The sequence below is a fragment of the Bufo bufo genome, chromosome 2 (genome assembly GCF_905171765.1).
Source record: "Bufo bufo chromosome 2, aBufBuf1.1, whole genome shotgun sequence".
NCBI lineage: Eukaryota > Metazoa > Chordata > Amphibia > Anura > Bufonidae > Bufo > Bufo bufo.
The window spans coordinates 436,839,136-436,865,210 of NC_053390.1; the positions used below are offsets into that span (position 1 = coordinate 436,839,136).

The 26,075-nt window shown below is 44.6% G+C and overlaps 1 protein-coding gene across 2 annotated transcripts in view; it reads left to right on the forward strand.

Annotated features, from left to right (window-relative positions):
• LOC120989383 (tetraspanin-33-like) overlaps positions 1 to 25,722 on the forward strand; it is a 37,068-nt gene extending 11,346 nt beyond the window's left edge. Inside the window, exons 3-8 of one of the 2 annotated variants that reach the window (XM_040417452.1) lie at positions 7,971 to 8,095; positions 9,765 to 9,839; positions 9,917 to 10,012; positions 13,815 to 13,943; positions 20,169 to 20,330; positions 25,460 to 25,722. In XM_040417452.1, coding sequence (XP_040273386.1) covers positions 7,971 to 8,095; positions 9,765 to 9,839; positions 9,917 to 10,012; positions 13,815 to 13,943; positions 20,169 to 20,330; positions 25,460 to 25,624 — 752 coding nt within the window. In that variant the 3' untranslated portion in view covers positions 25,625 to 25,722. The remainder of the gene's footprint in view (positions 1 to 7,970; positions 8,096 to 9,764; positions 9,840 to 9,916; positions 10,013 to 13,814; positions 13,944 to 20,168; positions 20,331 to 25,459) is intronic. The other variant, XM_040417453.1, reaches the window with a different exon arrangement.
• Positions 25,723 to 26,075: the final 353 nt, after the last annotated feature.

Below are 26,075 nucleotides of genomic sequence, written 5' to 3' on the forward strand. Positions count from 1 at the left end.
TCAAGCCCCAATGTGACAGTGAGCAGAGCAGGCCTCTTCTCCCCTCAGGACTCTTGTACAGCTGCATAGTTTGCCCAGGTGGCATTTCTGCCCTTGTATTGAGGGATTAGAGTGCTCATGGGAGTTGTCATCCAGCGTCTCATAGACCATATATCAATAAGTAGTATCTGACTGTTTCTGCTCAGCAGAGAGAGCACACGGTGCCATGAGAAAATGATAACTGTGTTACAGTCTGACATCAACCTCTGTTAGGCTACTTTCGCACTAGCGTTGTTTTAATCCGGCGTTCAATTCAGACCCCGGAACTGCCCGCCGGATCCGGAAAAACGTGTGAAAACGCATTACATTTAAATCCTGATCAGGATTTTGATCACAATGAAAAAATGCATTGGAAAAAACGGACCTGCCATTTATGGACTTTAACTTTTTTTTCACATTTTTCGGGTTTAACATGCAAAAGCCGGATCCGGTTTGACTGAACACACAGCGCCGGATCCGGCGTTAATGCAAGTCAATAGGAAAAAGACCGGATCCGGCGTTCAGTCAAAGTGTTCAGGATTTTTGGCCGGAGGTAAAAATACAACATGCTACGGTTTTCTGAAAAGCCTGATCAGTCAAAAAGACTGAACTGAAGACATCCTGATGCATCCTGAACGGATAACTCTCCATTCAGAATGCATTAGGATAAAACTGATCAATTCTTTTCCGGATTTGAGCCCCTAGGACGGAACTCAATACCGGAAAAGAAAAGCGCTAGTGTGAAAGTACTCTTAGCTAGAAGCAAAAAACAAAACAAAACCCCAAAACGACATACAGTACCAGTCAAAAGTTTGGACACACCTTTTCATTCCAGGTTTGTTTTCTACATTGAAAATTCACATTGAAGACATGAAAATGATGGAGGAACACATATGGAATTAAGTAGTAAGCAAAAAAAATGTGTTTAACTAGAATATGTTTTATATTTTTGATTCTTTAAAGTAGCCTTCTTTTTGTTTGACAGCTTTGCACACTCTGGGCATTCTTTCAGTCAGCTTCAGGATGTAGTCTTCTGGAGTGGTTTTGCAACCATCTCGAAAGAGTTCCCAGAGGTGCTGAGAACTTGTTTTCTCCATCTCATTTGGGTTAATGTTGGGTTATTGTGAAGGCCATGTCATCTGGTGCAGCACTCCATCACTCTCCTTCTTGGTCAAATAGCCATTACATAGCCTGGAGGTATGTTTGGAGTCATTGTTTTGTTGAAAAGCAAATGTTGGTCCCACTAAATGCAAACCAGATGGGATGACGCTGCAGAGCGCTGTGGTAGCCATGCCGGTTAATTGTGCCTTGAATTAAAAAATAAAATCACCCCCACACCATCATATATCCTCCGCCATGCTTCACAGTGGCAACCACAAATGTAGAAACCATCACTCACCATTTCTGCATCTCACAAAGACATGGCGGTTGGAATAAAAGATCTCAAATTCTGACACATCAGTCCAAATTACAGATTTCAACTGGTGTAATATCCATTCCCTGTGTTTCTTGGCTCAAGTAATTATTTGCTTCCTGTAACGGCTTCTTTGCTGCAATTCCACCTTAACAGTCTGATTCACAATCTCCTCTAAATAATTGATGTTGAGATGTATCTGGTACAAAAGGCTCATGGGCCCTGGTGCAAGAGTTCAGCTTGTCTTGTCGTCGTCGCCCCCCCCCCCCCCTTCTCTCAGTGCTTTGTGTCAAGGGGCAGGGGTGCATCTAGCCTTTCTGCTGCCTGAGGTATAAGTTGAAATGTCCCCCCATGCCAAATTCTCAACCCAACCCATTCCCTCCAGACCTACTGTTAAAGGGGTTGTCCTTTTTTTTTTTTTCCACTACTGATGATCTATCCTCAGAATAGGTCATCAATATCAGATCTGTGGGGGTCCACGCATGCCGATCAGCTGGTTGAAGAGAAGGCAGCGCCAGGGGCGTAACTAGAAGTGACTGGGCCCCACAGCAAATTTTTGTAAGGGCCCCCCCAGCGCGCTTCGCACCTCCCTCCTCCTGTGTAAACCCCACTCCTTTGGCAAGTCACGATCTAGACCAGACCAGGCTGCCACGCCATCCTTTTTCTATATAATTTGTATAACACCGGCCCCCCCGCTGATCAACAGTTTGAAGAGAAAGCAGCGCATACAAGCACTGCCTTCTCCTCATTGTTTGCCTGCTTGCCCTCGTAACTGCATTCACTTCAATGGGACAGCTCCTTCCTGTCCAAGTGAGTAGTAGGGTAATGTCCCATAGAAGTGAATGTGGATGCCATAGTAGCAATTACACTGCTCTTCACTGCAGTTGGTAAGCAGGTTAACAATGAGGAGAAGGCAGCGCTTGTATGGATAGGTCATGAATAGGAAAAAAAACTGACAAAGCCTTTAAGGAGATTCTCTTAGTAGTCTGCTGCTGCCATCTTCCAACACCCTGCACATTCCAAGTCCAAATCCCATATAGCTTGGCGGCCAGTGCCGGATGCCACGGAAGTCCATCCTTCTCCTCCTCTAATTTTACTAAGATGTAGAGGCTGAGAAGGAGACACTCGGGTCCACAGCTCTGAAGCCAGCCTTACTCACCCTTGTTGGGATCTTTCTCACTGGACTGCAGTCTTCACTGACGTGCTCTTCTCCTCTTCAAGTTCTGGCGACGCACTGCTCCAAGCAATGAAATCTAGAAGGTAGAAAAAAATATTTTGTAATATACTATTAGAAGAAAACAAAAAAAAACTATACATATGTGGTATCCGCCAGATTCATACTGACCTGGAGAATCAAGATCACAAGTGAAAAAACAAAAACTATAGAACTGTGGTAAAATTTTATTTTTTCCACTTCCCACTACATTTTATGCAATATTAAATGGTTGCGTTGGAAAGTACAACTTGTCCTGCTAAAAACAAGCCCTCATACAACTATGTTAATGGGAAAAAAAAAGTTAAGGCTCTGGGAAGGCAGAGAGCACAAAACGAAAATGCAAAAGGAAAAAAAGCCTCTGGGGTAGAAGGGGTTCAAATAAAACCTTTCAGAAAAATACTTTTTTCTTTGCATCACCATTTTCTGATATCCATAAGTTTTTCATATTTCTGTCTACAGAGCTTTATGAGGGCATTTATGTGAGTGAACTGTAGTTTTTATTGGTACCATTTTTGGGGTGTGTGCAATTTTTTGATCATTGTTAGGGCCCATGCACACAACAGTATGCCCTCCGAGACATACAGTCCATGAGCGAGCTGCGAGCCATATGTCCCAGAGCAGCAATGATTGTGTGCACAGGAGCGCACAGCATCATAGGTTAATTGCGCGCTGGGCTGCGCGCGAGACTACTGTCCCATAATCATACGTTTTAGTAATCTACGAAGCTGTGCGCTCCCGTACACACGATCAATGCATCTCAAGGACCGAATGTTTCAGAGGGCGTATGGTCGTGTGCATGGGCCCTTATTAAAAATTTTTTGCTTGGTGTGTGCGTGTGAGTGTTGGGGAGGAGGGGGGGTTATGTTTTTAGTATTTTTTATATTTTAATAGTGAAGACTTTTTTTTTTTTGGTTTATTTATCTTTATATAAAATTTCTATAGCTTGCAGTACATGGCAGCCTCCCCTTTCTGCCCGCAGTTCTGCCATGTACTAGTGGTTATTATGGCACATATAAGCGCACACCCTCTGCATATATAAGAGCAATAAAATAAGCAGTAGTAGATGGCAGAACAGCAAGCAGGGGGGCACAGGTCAGGGCGGCACAGAAAAATGGCCGGGGGGAGGGGGGCACAGACAAGGGCCAGGGGCACAGCCCACAGGCCAGGGAGGCGCAGATAAGGGCCAGGGAGGTGCACACAGGGGCCAGGGGCGCAGACAAAGGCAGGGGGGCACAGATAAGGGCCAGGGCCCAGGGGTTCAGACAGTGGCCAGGGAGGCGCAGACAGTTGCTAGAAATGTATGGGCCCCAGCCAGAGCAAATTTATGAATGCCCAGAGCAACTTCCCCACAATCCCTCCCTCCTCCCTCAGCAGCGGATTGTAAGACGCCTACAGTCACCACACAACGTTGGACGTCCCACTCACTCAGTAGTTATTCCCCCCTTAGTACCCCTAAACAGTAGTTATTATGCTCTATTATTTCCCCTTCACAGTAGTTGTGCTCCCAACCTCCCTTATTGCCCCCACAGTGCCCACACAGTAAAATTTGGTTATTATTCCCCAAGGCCCATTCCATTAGTTTCCACCACAACTCCACACACTAGTTATGACATGCAATGCCCCTTTATTGCCCCAGGGCCCAGGCCCAGCCCCCACAGTAGCCATATTCCTTTACCTCAGTCACAAAGTAGTTACAACTTACTAACTAGTAGTAGTACCACTACCACACTCACACTCTGGCTCTGGGCTGGGCGCTGGACCGCTGGTGCAGGGTGCTGGACTGGTCTGCTGGACTGGACCTGATGATGTGGTGCTGCTCTCAGACTCTCAGGCTCGTCTGCCTCTGCCGTCTTCTTCTCTACTGGCACTGCAGCTCCTGTCCTCCTGCTCCTGACTGTTTTCTCCCGCCTTCTGTGACCTGACCGCTGACCTGTCAGGGCCAGGCTGTGACTGAGTGTCACTTACTGCTGCCGCTTGCTGCTCCCTGCATTTGAAAAATCATTCATCACAGTATGTGGGCGGGGCTGCAGCCTGCACGCTGCGCAGACTTCAGGACAGGAGACAGTAAGATAAGATTAGACAGGAGGTCACAGAATAAAGACAAAGAGTGAGCATGATCCGATCAACATATTTAGGGGGGGGGGGGGGGGGCCGCCGCCACCACTGCGCCTGCTGTTAATCCAGGGGCCCTGATGAGAATCGATAATTTTAATTAACTATTTAAGTTGAAAATAAACTGTCACACAAGCTGGGCGCCGGGCCCCTTGGCAGTCCGGGCCCCGAAGCAGCCGCTTCCCCTGCTTCCCCGGTAGTTACGCCACTGGGCAGCGCTCATATGAGAGCTGCTTTTTTTGCTCTGTTTACCTGCTCGGCGCAGCAATTGCAGTGGAGCAGGTAAATAGAGCAAAGAAGGCAGTGCTCGTACGAAAAAAAAAAGCAAGGCAAGGGGGGCAACCTCTTTAAAGACATATTTGGAAAAGATTGCATACAGTACTACAGAGTACAGGGTAATACAGCCCCACATGCCTCTTACATCCAGTGGTGTCTCCTCTGATGTAGATATTCTCTTTCCTCATCTTCTCCTTTCAGATCAGACCACCATGATGGTTTATTTCAGCCATCTCTTCTCTCTGCAGAGTTTAACAAACAGACATCTTAGTTTCCTACTTTTTTCATCAGTCTCCGACCATCTGAACACCCCACCCTGCCACCTCCTATACTGTGTCTGCTGTGCTACCCCCACAATAGTATATTGCAGAAACAGTCCCCCTGAAAATACTGGCACCACACAGATCTGGCACCACAATCTCAGACCAGACCCCATTAGACCTCTCAGACCCCCCATGTATCAGACCTCAGACCAGACCCCATGAGACCTCCATGTCAGACCCCCCCCCCATATCAGACCTTAGATCAGACACCCATTAGACCTTCAGACCCCCCATATCAGACCTCAGACCAGACCCCATTTAGACCTTTCAGACCCCCATTGGAACTCCATGTCAGGACCCCCCCAATATCATACCTCAGATAAGACCCCCATTAGACCTCCAGATCCCCCCATATCAGACCTCAGACCCCCATTAGACCTCCCAGACCCCCCAAATCAGATCTCAGATCAGACTTTAAATTAAATTAACTATCCTCTCCCGCTCCGCCACCACTCTCCAGTTTCGCCAAGGCTCTCTTCTCAGGGCCTGTGCTGCACAGTCCCCTGACTGCCTGCAGTGTCAGGTCATAGTGCACTCTGTACGTCCTGACGCTGAAGGCAGCCAGGACACAGCAGCAAGGGCCCCCAAGAAGAGCAAGCAGGGAGAGTAGAGTACAGCGCTCAGAGCGCTTCATTTCCCCACCTCCTGCATATTACTGAGCGCTTCCATAAATACAGCGCCACTGGCAAAGGGGCCCTATGAGCAACTGCGACCGCTGCGAAATCTATAGCTATGGCAGTGCTGGTACTTGATCTCTGTAAAGCATTTATGTAGGCCGTAATCTGAGGTGCTGTTAACTTGTCGTTTCGGAGGCTGGTAACTCTAATGAACTTATCCTCTGCAGCAGAGGTTTTCCTGTCCTCAAGAGAGCCAGTTTCCGGATTGACTGACTTCATGTCTTATAATAATGAACCATCAACATAGTTGAGTGGTTCTTGCCATAATGGTGATCAGTAGTAGAATAAGGCTAAACACTTTATGGAACTGTGTATCAGTCCTATCTCTGAACAACACAACTGAAAGTCTCAACCACATTATGAATGTGGTTTGCGGTGAGCATCTGTGTGGCCACGGATGTCCTATACTTCACTGGGACATGTGAATCACAGACCCATTGAAGTCATTGAGTCTGCACTGCGGATAAACAGTTTGCAGACCGTAAAACACTTACAATTATGTGAATGCCCTCTAACTGTTGACAAGGGATACCTGTTAATTGAAAAAAGGGCTATTTGACCAAGAAGGATAGTGATGCATCAGATGACATGATCTCCACAATCACCCAACCTTAACCCAGCTGAGATAGTTTGGAATGAGTTGGAGCCCAACATGAAGGAAAAGCAGCAGACCTGCACCTAGGGACTCCTTGAAGACTGTTAGAAAACCAGTTCAGGTGACTACGTCATGACAGTGATTTAGAGAATGCCAAGAATTTGCAAAGCTGTCATCAAAGCAAACCGAGCTAACTTTGAATAATCTAAAATATAAAAGATGTCCTGGTTTGTCTAACACTTTTTTGCTTACTAATTCCATATGTGTGCCTTCATGGATTTCATGTCTTCAACATGAATATACACTGTAGAAAATAAAAAAGCAAGAAAATCTGGGGAATGAAAAGTGTGTCCAAACTTTTACTAAACTGTATCTATCAGTAGCTTTTTGACAGAAGAGGGTGCATGTAAAATTGAGTAAAAGTGGAAAGAAGAATTACAAGGACTACTATGGAGAAGGTGTTGCTACAGAAAGCAAAGGGGAGCAGTAAATTAAGCCCTGCTGGTAATACTGGCAAGAATGGTTAATAATGGCATTTCTGTTATTACTGGTGGAGGGAGGGCTCTGCTATGGCTACTGGGCAGGAGAAAAACACTACTGTAACTACTGGTGGAAGGTGGGGTGAAGGTCCTGCCTTATAGGAGAGAGTGAGGTCTGCTGTGACTACGAAGGGGGGTGGGTGATATTTTTTGACTGTAGGGGTGGTACTGGTATGACTGTTGGAAGGAAAGTAGGCAACTGCTGTGGCTATTTTTAGAAAAATAAAGGACAGCTGTGACTACTAGAAAAACGAGGAGTCACTAATGTGACTGACTACTGGATGAAGGAACAACTGTGAAAACTGGAAGAAGGAAGTACTGATATGACTACTTGGGAAAGGCACTGTTGTGACTACTGGGGGCACAGAGCTAAAGGGATTGCTGTGTACTAGATTGTTCAATGAGTGATTAATTTAGGGATTTAGGGTATGTTTTCACGTTCCTTGTACATGTCCAAAACCACTCCAAAATGCAGTGTGTCGGGTGTTCAAATACCTTTTTAGCTGGCTACACGATTTTTCTGGCAAAGCCATTAACAATCAAGGCCAAATGGTTTAATGGGACAAACTGCAGTATTTTTAGTAAAGTTGTGTGCCCAACCAGTTATCTGACAACCCTGCCCATCACATGTGAGTGTTTTGTCAGCCGCAATTTAAAGTCAAGGAGTTTTTCTGTGTCTTTTTTAATCTTACTATTTCACTGCGTTAGATTAGGAGTGTAAATTGTTGTGATGGCAATGCTCAAAAAACTGATCCTGCATGAAAGTTCAACACAAATCACTAACTATTACAACTTGTCAGGTGCTGTGGATTCCCTTACAACAGACCCTGCTGTCTTATTAATCGTGGTAGGAATGCTTATGTTCATCATAACTTTCTTTGGATGCACGGGAGCCCTGAGAGATGTGCACTTACTGCTTAAAATCGTAAGTAGAAGCTGTAGACATAGACCAAAACCAATGTCAGTATGTTTGGTTATGTGGTTCATTTATGTGGCTACTGCCAGGATCGTAGCTATTGGGGAAGCGGCTGCTTTGGGGCCCGAACTCAGAAGGGGCCCACTCAGGAGGAGGACTAAAAGATTTTATTGTCAGAACCCCATCAGCGGTATTATAAAATGAAACTATATTCAGAGACTGTATGAAACGGACGGAGGAGCTGCTGGGCCTTGCCTGAGAGAGTGATCTTGACTAGCCACAGGGGTGAGGTTTGCAAACAAATCGCTGCGGGGGCCCCAGAATGTTAATATCTCTTCAAAACAGTCGCCTATGGACAATGTTTTCAACTGGATGCCATATAGCTGCATAAGTTGGGGATTTTCAATTGAAAAATTTACTTGGTGTTTACCCCAATAAAATAAAATAATTGGATATATTTTAAACTTTTAAATAGGTTTTTCAGGGTCCTGATATTGATGACCTATCCTCAAGATAGATCCTCAGTATCCGATCAGTGGGGGTCTGACACCCAGCACACCTATCAATCAGCTGTGTCCTGTGGTCTCTGACACGGGAAATAGTCTTTGAACAATTGTCACGGCTGAGGATGGGGAAAACCCTCAGCCGTGCGATGAAAGAAGATGTTAGTGGCTGCTCGGCCAGGACGACAGAAATAGGGAGCAGGTCACCTCCTAGAGCTTCCCTAATCTGACCCTGACTCCTAGCTGCACGAGCCGCCCTTGAAGGTAGGAGGGCTCATGCTCAGGAACCTCGGATCCCTACTCACCCTCCGCCGATCCCTATGCTAGGAGCTGGGTAGACAGCCCGTTCCTCCTGGACGCGGAGAAACAGGAGTCTAAAGTGGCCGAGCAGCCACTAACATCTTCTTTCATCGCACGGCTGAGGGTTTCCCCATCCTCAGCCGTAACAACAATGCACAGCCATGCTGGGTTACTGCAGTTCAGCTCCCATTCAAGTGTTCCATTCAAGGTGTTAAATAAATGTGGTAATTGCCTATGCAATTTCTGCAGGTGAAATACTTTGATTAAACATGCTTCACCTGTAAAAAAAAAAAAAACACAATCGTGGTAAAAACGCATGCGTTTTTTAATGTTTTTTTAAAAGCAATGTGTAAATCCGGCCACAGGATTTGTGTGGAAATGCTTTTTCATCATTGAACTTGTAGATGCCTCAGTTTAAAGGACATAAGTCTCATGTAAGGGCTCATGCACACGAATGTATTTCATTTCCTTGTCCATTTAGTATTTTCTTTGTGGACCGTATGCTGAACCATTCATTTCAATGGGTCTGCAAAAAAACTAAAGTTACTCTGTGTGCATTCCATTTCCGTGTATGTCCGTTCCGCAAAAGAATAGAACATGTCCTATTATTGTCCAGGATGGCACGGTTCTATTAGGGGCCAGCTGTTCCGTCCCGCAAAATACGGAATGCACACGGGCATGTATTTTTTGTGGATCCGTGTTTTGTGGACCGCAAAATACATATGGTCGTGTGCATGAGCCCTAAGAAGTACTTGAACTGTGAATGTCCCCGGTATGCGTCATTCTCATCGGCATGTTTGTAGGCACATTGTTTTACATTTGTCTGAAATAATTGTCCCTGAAATGACGTTGATTAGTGTATTTCCTTTTTTCAGTTTGCGGGCATGCTCATTGTAGTCTTGGTTCTTCAGCTTGTGGCAGCTGTTCTAGGCTTTATGTTCTCAGGAATGGTGAGTACGGAGTCTAGTTTTCTGTTCATTTATGGCTGGGTGACAGTGGGAGGCTTTTTAACACTTTTATCTTACAGGTTTTGGATAAAGCCAATTCTGTAATGGCAAGGGCAATTATTTATTACCGAGAAGATATAGATTTGCAAAACGTCATTGATTACATTCAGAAAAAGGTAACATTGATCTTCATATTTAAAGGGACACTGACAGGCCAAATCAGCATATATAGTTAGATATATGACATTACAGGTCTTATAGAGTCTTTTAAAAGCATATAACTATCCCCCCTGTCCACCTTATAAAGAGCGAAATATAAAGTTTTATAACCTGCTTCTCCGTTCAGCAATCTGCCCAAGGGGCGGCGTTTCATGTGAAAATGCGCCCAGCCAGCCTTCCCAACTGCCCTTCTTAAGCCCCGCCCAGCTTATCATTATTCACTTCGCTGGGCGGCGGCTAGAACTCTCCCCAGTCCCGATCCTGCACATGGGCAATTCAATCCTCTGGGCTGCACTATTAACCCCTTTGACGATGTGAGTGAGCAGCGCTCTGAAGCGCTGCTCTGAACAGTGCATGGCTGAGGCTGCAGCTGCCTCCAAGACGCAGGCAGGCTGTGTGTGTACGCATGCGCAATCTAACCACGGCGGGGCGCAGGCGCAGAAGATTGGGCATGAACGATGCCCAGAGGATTGAATTGCCCATGCGCAGGATCGGGACTGGGGAGAGTTCTAGCCGCCGCCCAGCGAAGTGAATAATGATGAGCTGGGCGGGGCTTAAGAACGGCAGTTGGGAAGGCTGGCTGGGCGCATTTTCACATGAAACGCCGCCCCTTGGGCAGATTGCTGAACGGAGAAGCAGGTTATAAAACTTTATATTTCGCTCTTTATAAGGTGGACAGGGGGGATACTTATATGCTTTTAAAAGACTCTATAAGACCTGTAATGTCATATATCTAACTATATATGCTGATTTGGCCTGTCAGTGTCCCTTTAAGTGTATTTCCCCTAAAATAAAATGCACCAGTAAATTGAAGCCATTGGCACACATTATTATGCAGTTTACATGGTAATACATGTGGGCTAATGGGTTAGGCAATGTGTTCTGTATAACTAGGTCTTGTTACTAGTCTGATTACTGATAAGCGGCAGTGCCATGCTCAATAGACATGTGGATTGTGCACCGATTGTTTACCTTCAATGCATACCAATGGGAGGGATAAACTCGAGAAGGTTTGATTGCATGGTTATATTACTTTTAGTACCAAGGGCATGAGAATATAGTCTCTATGAAGCTAGAGAGGACTATATAAGCACACCCTTGTTTCAATCTCAGCCTATGGCCTTATTACTTGCCATACTGATGTATTAGAAACTTACTAGAACGGGTGGGCTAGTGTAATTGAGGGGAATGGTTTCCTCCTTAAATAACAGCTCTTCTGGTGCTAGTGTGCAACTGCTATCAATGCCATGCACACTTATCTACATACCACCCTACTAATCAGTTTTACGTGGTTGGCCATTTTCTGATTATCATTGACCAACGTGTTTGTGAGATGATCATATAGTATTTGTTGAAATTCTGCGCATTTTTCTATATTTCATAATATATGTTCCCTTGTTTCCAAATCTTTTTGTGCTATTCACCTAAAGGTCCTGTCCATAAAATGGCTGCTGATGGAGGGTCATGTGACCAGGCAAATAACCTCCATGTGACGCCTCCTCCATTCAAACACACTATACCTGCACTAAACGGCCAACTGTGCAAGTACAAATGGCAGATGCAGTGTATCTGAATGGAGGAGGAGGCGTCACATGGAGGTGATTTGCCTGGTCACATGACCCTCCATCATCAGCCATTTTATGGACAGGTCCTCTGTGTGGACAGCACAAAAAAACTTTGTAAACTGGGGGCATGCCTTATAAAATATAGAGAATGGTGCAGAATTTCAACAAAAGGCTATATTAGTAACTGCTATATAATCATCTCACAAACACATTGGTCAACAGTAACCAGAAAAAGCCAACCCCTTTAACTAACCCCAAAGACAGATGACAGTTGTAGTGCCTTTACATGTACAGATATCTGACCAATTTCTGTTCCATAAGACCAATATAGTCTAATGGTCCTGTTGCCTGCACCAATGCTACAGGCAAATATCAGGAACAAACTGTTCATTCCTCATAATTGCCTGATTGTCAGAGGAGGTGAGATCTGCATTTACATGCAGCAATAGCCTCCCCTGTATCGGGACCAGTGATTGCTTGTTCCCATGGACAATCATTGCAACTGGGCAGAAGATCCCAGTTTACACAGGGAAATGTGCTCTGCAGAAACAACTTTTGGTGCCAGACGAAAGACAATCGCCTGATGAACTGGCAGCTTTACAGTGGACAAATGTTTATCTTCAATAATTGGTCTGATTATTGGTCCAGATAAAAGGACCTTAAATTGGATGTGTAAATGGCCAATTGATATGATATCTGGTCACTCCAAAGAAGAAATGCATCTGAAGGAGGTCAATTTTTCTGGACTGAAAACATTATACATGTATTTATATTGGATTGCGGTTTTTATTCACTGTACTATATGGAGTGAAATCCTGCTTGCATTCTGGAGTGCCGTACATCTCCCTTCAATTGACAACTGATGTGATCTGCGTAAAACATTGCCAATCACAATATTGTAGCGTGTAAACAGCATCTGATAGACAACTCCATTATAAGGAATAGAAAGGTTTTTATTTTAGGACTATCTTGACAAATGAGCATCTAACCTAACAAAATATCTGTGCAAATAACCCCAAACTCAGACCAATTTCAGTATCTGTAGCGGCCTTTAAAGGGAACCTGTCTCAGGGACAGGACTCATCTCAGGTTAATTTGTATATGTATCAAATCAGTTTTTTTTAACAACAAAAGCACACACAGCTATAAGTACTGGGTATTGCGGATGTGCTAGCGGCCATCTAGCAACCCATGTCCTCAGCTCCCTACCCAAAATCCCGGTGACAGGTCTCTTTAACACTGACCAATTATCGAGAACAAACATTATTATAAAAGCTAGTTCCCCAAAATTGACCTTTGTAAAGACGCTGCTGATCACCAAACAAATTAACAAAATACTTGTTTGTTGGGGGACCTTTTTCATGTGGCATCAAAAATGTTTGCCTTTTGGCGGCTCACCCTCTGTTTACACACTGACAATATGCAAAGTGAATGAGAATAAATGATCGTAGTAACGATCATTCATCCCACTTGCCTTTGCATCAGGCTGTGTGAAAGACACATTAAACAAGCGCTGTTCAACTTGTATCCTGTTGATCGGTGCTTATTTATTGCCCATCATCGACCCTTGTAAGAGGACCCTAAGAATGTCTGATTGGTCATAAATCTGTATGTGCGCACCCAGCTTAACATCTAGGTTCTTCAATAAACGGGTTTTCCAAGATTTTTTTTACTGATGACATATCCAGAGGATATCAGTATCTGATCGGTGGGGGTCTGACAACCAGGACTCCTGCTGATCAGCTGTTTGAGAAGGCAGCAGAGCTCCTGTGAGCGATGTGGCCTTCTCTCTGCTTTTTCTAGGCCAGTGATGACACGTTTATGTGTCACGTGTCCTAGGAGCAGCTCAGCCCCATAGAAATGCTAAGCACAGCTGCTATACAATGTTCTGTGGTGTGCTTGGCGGCAAGAAGGCAGCGGTGCTCACAGGAGTGTCGGTGCCTTCTTAAACAGCTGATCGACGCGGGTCTCGAGTGTCGGATCCCCACCGATAAGATACTGATGACCAGTGGATATACTTTCAAATCAGTGATAGGAAAAAATACAGTATATCAGTGAGTGATTATAGGTACAGATGCTAGGAATAAAAGAGAATGGCAGGTAGAGCTTGATGAACACTAAGCTCAGAAAGTTAATAAAGAATTCACCTTTGTTGCATATGTCTGGCTGATCTGTATTATTTCTTGAACTTAAGTTTGAATGCTGTGGAGTTAAAAGCTACAAAGACTGGTCCACAAACATTTACTTCTACTGCACAGACAACAACCCAAGTTTGGAGAGATGTGGAGTTCCGTACTCCTGCTGCATCAAGGAAAAGGGGCAGGTAATTCTGAAGTGTTTAGTAGTTGGGAACCATAGGGGAAATTCACTTAATGGAGTGTATGATAAAAAGCTAATGTATCGTTACAAAGTATCCTCTTTAACCTCTTATTTCATTTAAAGGATAACTGTCATGTTTTCATCAAAAAATCTAGTTTAGCATATGTTACTGCTGCAGCAGCATTATGCATAAAGCAATATTTAGTTTCTTCACATACCATTGTTTTCCTTGAGTTTTCCCCTTAGTTACGGCTGTCTTCAATCCTACAATATGAGGATCTTCTCAAGATGGCTCCTCTGCCAGTTCTCTGAGGCCAAAATTGCAGGCATGCAGTGTGAAAGAGCGCCCTGCTGTCTTCTGTTTACATTAAGTTGGGAGACAGATGAGCCCTAGCAACAATCTTTTAAGGGAGCAGTAATATGCAAAATAACTGTGGAGCCCCAGTTATGGGTCTTCAACACAGTGAAAGCCAGATATCCCTCAAAGGAAGGAAAACCGAGCAAAGGGGTGTCCCTATTACAGAGATCACCAAATCCACCATATTAAGTGGCCCCTATGTCAAGATCCTGCTCTTTTACAAGCTTTAAGGATGTGACGGGGAAGACCTAAGCCAGTTATCCATCCACAGACAGCTGTTTCGGGGTGTTGCCCCTCATCAGTGTGGAGTAGGATTCTGGCTAACCGGCAGCAATGCCTTGGGGACTACTCAAACAAAACAATAGCTGATCTTAGGGAGACTAGCAACAGAAAACACTGTGGAGCCTCATTTAAGAGTCTCGACACAGCAATCCAAAGTGCAAAGCTCCCTGGGAAACAGTAATATGGCGGATTTGGTGATCTCTGTAATGGGGACACCCCTTTGCTCGGTTTTCCTTCCTTTGAGGGATATCTGCCTTTCACTGTGTTGAAGACCCATAACTGGGGCTCCACAGTTATTTTGCATATTACTGTTTCACAGGGAGCGTTGCACTTTGGATTGCTGTGTCGAGACTCTTAAATAAGGCTCCACAGTGTTTTCTGTAGCTGGTCTCCCTAAGATCAGCTATTGTTTGGTTTGAGTAGTCTCCAAAGCATTGCTCCCAGTTAGCCAGAATCCTACTCCACACTGATGAGGGAGCAACACCCCGAAACAGCTGTCTGTGGATGGATAACTGGCTTAGGTCTTCCCTGTCACATCCTTAACTCCTTAAGGACCATTTTTTGCAAATCTGACCAGTCTCACTTTATGTGGTGATAACTTTAAAACGCTTTGACTTATCCAGGCCATTCTGAGATAGTTTTTTCGTCACATATTGTACTTCATGACACTGGTAAAATGGTGTCAAAAAAATTAATTTGTATTTATAAAAAAATAATACAAAATTTGCCAAATATTTAGAAAAATTAGCAAATTTACAAGTTTCAATTTCTCTACCTCTATAATACATAGTAATACCTACAAAAATAGTTATTACTTTACATTCCCCATATGTCTACTTCATGTTAGGATCATTTTGGGAATGACATTTTATTTTTGGGGGACGTTACAAGGCTTAGAAGTTTAGAAGCAAATCTTGAAATTGCTCAGAAATTTTCAAAAACCAACTTTTTAAGGACCAGTTCAGGTCTGAAGTCACTTTGTGAGGCTTACATAATAGAAACAACCCAAAAATGACCCCATCTAGAAACTACACCCCTCAAGGTATTCAAAACTGATTTTGCAAACTTTGTTAACCCTTTAGGTGTTCCACAAGATTTAATGGAAAATAGAGATACAATTTCAAAATTTCACTTTTTTGGCAGATTTTCCATTTTAATAATTTTTTTCCAGTTACAAAGCAAGGGTTAACAGCCAAACTCAACTCAATATTTATGGCTCTGATTCTGTAGTTTACAGAAACACCCCATATGTGGTCGTAAACCGCTGTACGGGCACACGGCAGGGCGCAGAAGGAAAGGAATGCCATACGGTTTTTTGAAGGCAGATTTTGCTGGACTGTTTTTTTTTACACCATGTCCCATTTGAAGCCCCCCTGATGCACCCCTAGAGTAGAAAATCCAAAAAAGTGACCCCATTTTGGAAACTACGGGATAGGGTGGCAGTTTTGCTGGTACTAGTTTAGGGTACATATGAATTTTGGTTGCTCTATATTACACTTTTTGTGACGCAAGGTAACAAGAAATAGCTGTTTTGGCACGGTTTTTATTTTTTGTTATTTACAACATTCATCCGACAGGTTAGATCATGTGGTATTTTTATAGACCAGGTTGTCACGGACATTGCAATACCTAATATGCATACAATTTTTTTTATTTATGTAAGTTTTACACAATGATTTCATTTTTGAAACAAAAATAAATCATGTTTTAGTGTCTCCATAATCTGAGAGCCATAGTTTTTTCAGTTTTTGGGCGATTTTCTTGGGTAGGGTATGATTTTTGCGGGATGAGATGATGGTTTGATTGGCACTATTTTGGGATGCGTATGACTTTTTGATCGCTTGCTATTACACTTTTTGTGATGTAAGGTGACAAAAAATTGCTTTTTTTACACCGTTTGTATATATATTTTTTTTACGGTGTTCACCTGAGGGGTTAGGTCATGTGATATTTTTATAGAGCAAGTTATTACAGACGCGGTGATACCTAATATGTATACTTTTTTTTATTTATGTAAGTTTTACACAATGATTTCATTTTTGAAACAAAAAAAATCATGTTTTAGTGTCTCCATATTCTGAGAGCCATAGTTTTTTCAGTTTTTGGGCGATTATCTTAGGTAGGGTCTAATTTTTTGCAGGATGAGATGACAGTTTGATTAGCACTATTTTGGGGTGCATATGACTTTTTGATCACTTGCTATTACACTTTTTGTGATGTAAGGTGACAGAAAATTGCTTTTTTTACACCGTTTTATATTATTTTTTTTACGGTGTTTACCTGAGGGGTTAGGTCATGTGATATTTTTATAGAGCAGGTTATTACGGTGGCGGCGATAAATAAATAAAAAGTAGACATATTAGGTATCGCCGCGTCCGTATCGACCGGCTCTATAAGCATATCACATGACCTAACCCTTCAGATGAACACCGTAAAAAATAAAAAATAAAAACTGTACTAAATAAACAATTTTTTTGTCACCTTACATCATAAAAAGTACAACAGCAAGCGATCAAAAAGGCATATGCCCACCAAAATAGTAACAATCTAACCGTCACCTCATCCTGCAAAAAATGAGCCCCTACTTAAGACAATCGCCCAAAAAATAAAAAAACTATGGCTCAGAATATGGAGACACTAAAACGTAATTTTTTTTGTTTTAAAAAAGCTGTTATTGTGTTAAATTTACATAAATAAATAAAAAGTATACATATTAGGTATGTAAATTTAACACAATAACAGCTTTTTTAAAACAAAAAAAATTACGTTTTAGTTCTACTCAAACAAAACAATAGCTGATCTTAGGGAGACCAGCTACAGAAAACACTGTGGAGCCTCATTTAAGAGTCTCGACACAGCAATCCAAAGTGCAAAGCTCCCTGGGAAACAGTGATATGGTGGATTTGGTGATCTCTGTAATGGGGACACCCCTTTGCTCGGTTTTCCTTCCTTTGAGCGATATCTGGCTTTCACTGTGTTGAAGACCTATAACTGGGGCTCCACAGTTATTTTGCATATTACTGTTTCACAGGGAACTTTGCACTTTGGATTGCTGTGTCGAGACTCTTAAATAAGGCTCCACAGTGTTTTCTGTAGCTGGTCTCCCTAAGATCAGCTATTGTTTTGTTTGAGTAGTCTCCAAGGCATTGCTCCCGGTTAGCCAGAATCCTACTCCACACTGATGAGGGGCAACACCCCAAAACAGCTGTCTCCCTTCCCTGGTCTGCGCTGCTTCAACTCTGCATTCTCCAGCTCTGCTGAGTGAGGGAGCGTCTGCCAAGCGCAGGGACAGGGAGAAGTGCACACAGCTCAGGCACTGTTATCAGTTGCTGGGGAGGACCTGGCTTTAATCATTTACTTACAGTCCCTGGCTGTCAGTAATGTGGCCTTGCACGTGCTCCGTCTATCAACCAGGGGCGTAGCTATAGGGGGTGCAGATGTAGCAGTCGCTACCGGGCCTAGGAGCATGAGGGGACCCAAAGACCCTTGTGCCACATAAGACACTGGCATTATAGAAAGTGCATACTGGTCAATTTACACCTCTGGCTGGAGGGAAGGGGTTAGGTTAAGAATTTGGCATGAGGGGGTGCCCTTTCAATGTTTGCCTAAGGCAGCAGGAAGGCTATGTGCTCCCCTGCCCCTTGCCAACAAGCACTGAGGGACAGGGGCCCAAGCTGAACTCTTGCACCGGGGCCCATGAGCTTTTAGCTACGCCCCTGCTATCAACAGATAGACGGACCATGCCTAGCAACCCTATTTTAAGCACAGGTAAAAGTAGGCAGTACAGGGAACAAAAATCTGGAATTAAGGGGTAATTGAATACACAGTGAAAAGTTGAAATAGGGCCACCAAGGTGATATTAATTAACACAATCCAATACTCCAAAAAAAATATAATATGACAGTTATTCATTAAATGAGACTCCACAGTATTTTCTGTAGCTGGTCTCCCTAAGATCAGCTATTGTTTTGTTTAAGGGAGCAGTGGAAAGGGACAGGAGACATTAAAGGGATTCTGTCAGCAAGATTTTCGATATGGAGCTGTTCATATCATCCTCTCAGTCTCCATTATCTAATTAAAAATATACTAGTTTTACCCCCACCTGTCCTTTCATTTTTGATAAAAATCGGTTTTATTAATATGCTAATTACCTTACTAACGTGCCCAAGGGGCTGTCCCTCCGGCCGTTTGTGCCCAGCCGCGCCCCTTATCTCGTAGCCCAGCGCCGCCCCACTGGTCAGCGCCCGAGCGGTGTCCTGGCAGCAGCCTCAGCGAACGAAGCGCGCATGCACCAGCTGTCTGCGCACTTCGCTCGCAGGCGCTGACCAGTGGATTTAGGGTGCATGCGCGAGATTACGGCGCACCATCAGCGTTGAGAGTAGTGCATAATTAGCAGTGGGGCGGCGCTGGGCTACGAGATAAGGGGCGCGGCTGGGCACAAACGGCCGGAGGGACAGCCCCTTGGGCTCCTTATGAAGGTAATTAGCATATTAATAAAACCGATTTTTATCAAAAATGAAAGGACAGGTGGGGGTAAAACTAGTGTAAATTCGGTGTGCCCTCAAAATAACTCAATACACAGCCATTAATGTCTAAACCGCTGGCAACAAAGGTGAGTACACCCCTAAGTGAAAATGGCCAAATTGTGCCAAAAGTGTCAATATTTTGTGTGGCCACCATTATTTTCCTTAACTGCACTGCCTTAACTCTCTTGGGCATGGAGTTCACTAGAGCTTCACAGGTTGCCACTGGAATCCTCTTCCACTCCACCATGATGACATCACAGAGCTGGTGGATGCTAGAGACCTTGCGCTCCTCCAACTTCTGTTTGAGGATACCCCACAGATGCTCAATAGGGTTTAGGTCTGAAGACATGCTTGGCCAGCACCTTTACACTCAGTTTCTTTAGCAAGGCAGTGGTCGTCTTGGAGGTGTGTTTGGGGTCGTTATCATGTTGGAATACTGCCTAGCGGCCCAGTTTCAGAAGTCAAAGTACATGTTGGCATTCATGGTTCCTTCAATGAACTGTAGCTCCCCACAGCTGGCAGCACTCATGCAGCCCCAAACCATGACATTCCCACCACCATGCTTGACTGTAGGCAAGACACATTTGTCTTTGGACTCCTCTATACTATACAATGTACTGCACTATGCTTGGTAAACTGTGAGCCGGTCACAGTACTCACCAAAGTGCCGCGACTTCTTCTTCTGAGCTAATAGAGGAACCTCTTTTAAGCTCCTTGACTCTTGGCCAGAGAGCAGTTACAAGGGAGTATCCTTTTCTCTTTTTCTGGAGGACCCTCCTGCCCTGCATTACATTGACACGTGCCATTGATTTGATTTAGACAGTGTATAATGCTTCATTTCTCCTGTGGTGACTCTGCAGTGAAAATGAATATATGCTCTATGCAGCACTGCAATTTGCAGTGACAGCTCTGCTTCCTACCAAGCAGTTAGCATAATACAGACTATGGATATAGAACATTGGTTTTAAAATCTCTAGTTTTTATGTGTTGAAGTACAAACATGTGCATTTGTTAGCTGTACGTGCCCTCCATTGACATTTGCTTTTTCCCCATTTTTCTGCAGACTGTTATCAATACAATGTGTGGATATGAGAAACAAAACCTCATGAGCTGGCAGGCAGAAGACTATATCTATATCGAGGGTTGCTTGGACAAGATTGTCAGCTGGGGTCGAGGAAACCTTTTGTTCCTAGGATACATTGCATTGGGTCTAATCTTTCTAGAGGTATAGTGATGTCTAAAACGATAAGGTTTGAAAAAATTGTTATAAGTATAGTTACTTAGTATTGATCGAGCATGCTCGGCTGAACGCTAGTCCGGCTCGAGCATCTTGATGCTCGGCACATGACGGTACTCGGCCAAATACCGCATGTGCTCGAGCGCAATGCTCAATTCTCCTCTCCGCATGTTTCTTGGCTGCAGAGACCCAAAAGTCCTTTTAAGGACTATTGTGTGTGACAGCAGCAATATATTTTTTTAGTGCATTCTGTGCTAAATAGCGTCTAATAGGCCACTGCAGACAGTTAAATTATCCACGCCTCATCTCCTGTGTAATGTGTGCGCATTCCTAAAATATAAGTGACATCCAGTGTACTTTTTCCGTAGACGGTGTCCGCTGCGGACAGTTAAATTATCCGCGCCAGATCTCCAGTCTAAAGTGTGCGCATCCCAAAAATATCTGTGACATCCTGTGTACTTTTTCAATAGACGGTGTCCGCTTCTGACAGTGACATTACCTTACCAGTGCCACATCTCCAGTGTAACGTGTGCGCCTAAAATTTTTATCTGCGACATAGTGTACTTTTTACGTAGACGCTTTGGACAGTGGTACCTCTCCTGTATAACGTTTCCTCATCCCAAATACCATTCCCTGTAATTTTTTATTAGCCTCTGGTGACAGCATTGACATTATCTGCGGGATATCTCCTGTGTGACGTTTCCACATCCCAAATACATTTTCAAAAAATGTTGCGCATACACTTCCAAATCCTACGCTACTGTATGTGTGACATACTTTCAAGCATATATCACATTTAAAATGAAGAAGATGAGCAGTAAGGGACGGGGAAGTGGCCGTGATGCTGATGGTGCACGCAGAGGCCGTGGCCCTGGGCGCGTTGAAACTGTGCATGCTGCCAGAGCACAAGAAGAACAGTAATCCACGATACCTAGTTTCATGTCCCAGTTTGCAGGGCGGTGCAGGACACCACTCTTGAAGTCAGACCAGTGCGACCAGGTGGTCTGTTGAATTGCAGCAGATAGTGCTTCCAGTCAGTTAAGCACCACCTTGTTTTCCAACAAGTCCAGTCTTGATACTCCTTCCTCCCACCATGGAGAGTCTGGCCAAACAAGTGATCCCACACTCGGATATTCCGAGGACCTCTTTTTCTCGCCATTCCTTGATTTGGCCCTCTTGCCAAACACGCTTGAAGAGGGACAGATCTTGTGCTCTGATTCCCAAACTCTTGAGGATCCACAGTCACAAGAAGATGATGGTGGGGAATGGCAATTACTGCTTAATGAGGTGGATGATGATGAGACACAGTTGCCAATAACTCAACAGCAATTACTGTCTCAAGAGGTTGAGGAAGAGGATGAGACATAGTTGTCAATCACTGAGGTTGTGATTAGGTCAACAAGTCAGGAGGATGAGCAGAGTGAGGAAGTGGAAGAGGAGGTGGTGGACGATGAAGTCACTGACCCAACCTGGGAAGGTGGAAAGCCGAGCGAGGACAGCAGTACAGAGGGTGAGGGATCTGCAGCACTGCAACAGGCTGGAAGAGGCAGTGGGGTGGCAAAAGGGAGAAGGCAGGTCACATAAAACAGGCCTTCAACTGTTCCATGGAGCACCCCCTTGCGGAAATCTCCCTTGCCAAGGGGTAGGTGTTCCGCAGTATGGCACTTTTTTGAAGAAAGTGCGGACGACAAAAGAATTGTAATTTGCAACCTGTGCCATACAAAAATGAGCAGGGGCATGAACACTAGCAACCTCACCACCACCAGCATGATTCTCAAGCACCATCAGCGACCACATCCACTTCCGTGTCCCAGCGCAGTGTACAAATGTCCTTACTCCAGGCATTTGAATGCAAGTGCAAATACCCAGCCACCCACCCACAGGCTATAGCACTAAATGCGCAGCTTTCCAAATTACTGGCCCTGGAATTTTTTCCATTTAGGCTTGTGGACACTGAGCCCTTCCGCAGCTTGATGTCGTCGGCCATCCCGCGTTACGCAGTCCCCAGCCGCCACTATTTTTCAAGGTGTCCCATGCCCACCTTACACCAACATGTGTCTGTAACATCACACGTGCCCTGACCAACGCAGTTACTGGGAAGGTCCACTTGACCACGAACACATGGACAAGTGCATTCAGCCAGTGACGCTACATTTCCCTGACGGCACACTGGGTGAATGTTGTGGAGGCCGGGAGTGAGTGGTACCCTGGGATGGCACAGGTGCTACCAACACCAAGGATTGCGGGCCCTACGTCGATCAGGGTTTCGACCAGCACCTACGTTAGTGGCTCCAACCTCCACTTCCACCTCCGAATAATCCACGTGCAGCACCAGTCAGCATCAGTCGGTAGCTGGAAGCAGTGTAGCACTGCAGTGGGGAAGCGGCAACAGGCTGTGCTGAAGCTGATATGCCTAGGGGACAAACAGCACACCGCCGCAGAGCTGTGGCAGGGGATAAGGGACCAGACTGAGCTGTGGCTCTCGCCACTCAACCTAGAACCAGGCATGGTTGTGTCTGATAATGGCCGTAAGTTGGTGGTGGCTTTGGAGTTTGGCAAGCTCACACACATCCCATGCCTAGCCCACGTCTTAAACTTAGTGGTTCAGTGGTTTCTCAAAACCTACCCCAATTTGCCTGAGTTACTGGTGAAGGTGCACCACATGTGTGCACATTTCCGCAAGTCATTGACAGCTTTAGCCGGTCTGTCAAAGTTGCAGCAGCGCTTGAAATTGCCAGCTCGCTGGCTGTTGTGCGATGTGAGCACGCGCTGTAACTTGACGTTCCACATGTTGGCCAGGCTTTGTGAGCAGCAGAGGGCAGTAGTCAAATACCAGCTGGAACATGGTTGCCGCTTCCACTATTCACAAGCGACGAGTGGTCTTGGATGTCTGACCTCTGTGAGGTTTTAAGAAACTTTGAGGAATCAACACAGATGGTGAGCAGCGATAATGCTATTATCAGCGTAACCATCCCACATCTGTATCTCCTCAAACGCTCGCTGCTTACAATTAAGGACAACGCTTTGCATGTGGAAGAGGTGGAAATGGGGGAAGACATTACAAAGGGTGATAGCCAGACCACCCTCAGTTCATCTTCTCAGCGCGAATTGGACGATGAAGAGGAGGAGGAGCAGGAGACGGTTGCCTCCGCTACAGAGGGTAGTACCCATGGAAGTTTAATTCCATCTGTTCAGCGTGGGTGGGTAGAAGAGGAGGAAGACGATGAGGTACGTAGCAGACCGTGTCAGCATCCTTAGTGATCACTCTGTGCCTTACAGCTATTGGGTGTCTAAGCTGGACACGTGGCACGAACTGGCGCTCTATGCCTTGGAGGTGCTGGCCTGCCCCAGCATTTTGTCGGAGCGTGTATTTAGTGCTGCTGGGGACATAATAACTGATAAGTGCATCCGCCTGTCAACTGAAAATGCTGACCGGTTGACTCTTATAAAAATGAACAAGGCCTGGATTGCCCCTGACTTCTCTACTCCACCAGAGGAAAGCGGCTGAACATAAAGGTACTTTAAATGTGGCTTTTATGGTGTATTGAATACACTGTATTCCCATGCACCCCCTTCCACCACTAAAAAGGTATATGGTTCAATCTCCCTTTTCTCGTCCTCCTCCTCCATCATATCAACATGCTTATTAGGCTGCCCTCGCTCCTAATGTTTTAGAGGGTCAGATCAGCAGCAGGCCCTCACCCATAATGTTTTAGAGGGTCACCAGCAGGCCCTCGCCAATAATGTTTTTGAGGGTCACCATCAGGCCCTCGCCCATAATGTTTTAGATGGTCAACTCAGCAGCAGACCCTCACCCCTAATGTTTTAGATGGTCACATCAGCAGCAGGCCCTCACCCCTAATGTTTTAGAAGGTCAGATCAGCAGCAGGCACTCGCCCCTAATGTTTTAGAGGGTCAGCTCAGCAGCAGACCCTCACCCCTAATGTTTTAGATGGTCACATTAGCAGCAGGTCCTTGCCCCTAATGTTTTAGAAGGTCAGATCAGCCGCAGGCACTCGCCCCCAATGTTTTAGAGGGTCAGCTCAGCAGCAGGCCCTTGCCCCTAATGTTTTAGATGGTCAGATCAGCAGGCCCTTGCTCCAAATGTTTTTGAGGGTCACCAGCAGGCCATCAATCATAATTTTTCAAGGGTGTGTATGATTCCCTCCTTTATGTGTAATAAAGGGTGTATTGGAGTGCCAGTTCCTTGTAATTTTTGGCAGCCCTTTCACTTAGTGCATAGGCTTTATGAGTGTAGGAGTCCCACTACATGAAAATTGTACCACAATGTGAATGAGGCCCTCCTTTATGTGATATGCAGGTTGTATAGGAGTGCCTCTTCCTTGTAATTTTTGGCAGCACTTGCACTTTATATGCAAGTAAATATACAGGAAAGAATGTTTCCTAACAATTTTTCTTCTAAAATCGATTTTATCTTCGGTTTGGTGCGTATTATTGTCAGTCTGTAAAAGTGGCGCACTACTCGGACAACATCGTTCCCAGCAGCGACCTGGGAGTCCAAGATGTATCCAGACATCCTCCCCATGCTGTTCCCGAACCATTTCAGTGGTGTTTCCATCAAATTCTGACCTTTTCATGTGAACCAGACACCCTCCCCTCTTCAGAGCAGAGGGCGCCTGGTTTAATGCTCGGGTTCTCCCATTGACTTCCATCCCGAGGTGTTCTATTCGAGCACCCGAGCACTTTGGTGCTCGACCAACACTATCTTTAATCAATTCATGTAAAAATATAGTCAGTACAGACTAAAGCCTCAAGTACACAGCAGAGGCTGGAGAGGCATGGAGCCCCCTGTGGTTCTACACTATACAGGTGTATGTAGTCTGTGTGCCACTCTATAGCCCTCAGAAGCAATTCTACTAGAGAAAACAGCTTCCTGGTACAGCATCTGATGGAGCATGACAGATTCCCTATTAGGGCTATACAGAAACACAGTCGTTCCCAGCAGAAGTGCATCGGCACCGTGTTATAGCCTCGCATAGCTCACAGGTTATATGAAGCCATAATAGATCCATGAACATAAGTATTAATACAAATATGTCTTTTACTGTATTATGTGTGTTAGTTAATATACTATGTGTGTATTTATTCTTTCTTAGATTGTTGTGATCTGTTTGGCTGTAGTCCTGATCTATCAAATTAATTTTATAATGGAGAGGAGGAAAAGCACTGTCGTGGTCAGAACCAGGCCAGACACTGCAGAAGACATTGTTCTACATGAGCAGCAAATGCATATTGAAGATTTTCAATATATTCAGACGTGAACCCCACAATGTGCACTTTATAAACTGGAGATGTGAGAATGTATCCCTTTTGTTACAATGGCTTAACCAATCATCTTGTAGAGTAAGGCCACTTTCACACTCAGTGTTTGATCAGTGATTTTCATCATTATGAGCCAAAATCAGGTGCGGGTTAAAAATCACAGAACAGGTGCAGATCTTTCCATTACACCTTCCATCTCTGTGTAGTCTCCATTCCTGGTTTTGTCTCAAAATCCCTGATGGAAATCACTGATCAAAAACTCACCAAGCACTGACTGTGTGAAAGCGGCCTTACTGTGGGTTCTTTCTATTACCCTCCTTTGTGTTCCCTAGTATACACAAATTTCACAAACAGGTTAAAAGGTTTTCCGGGAATTAATAAAATAAAATGACTGAAATTACCTAAATATTACTTCATTATTAACATATTCTCAAATAGCTTTAATTATTT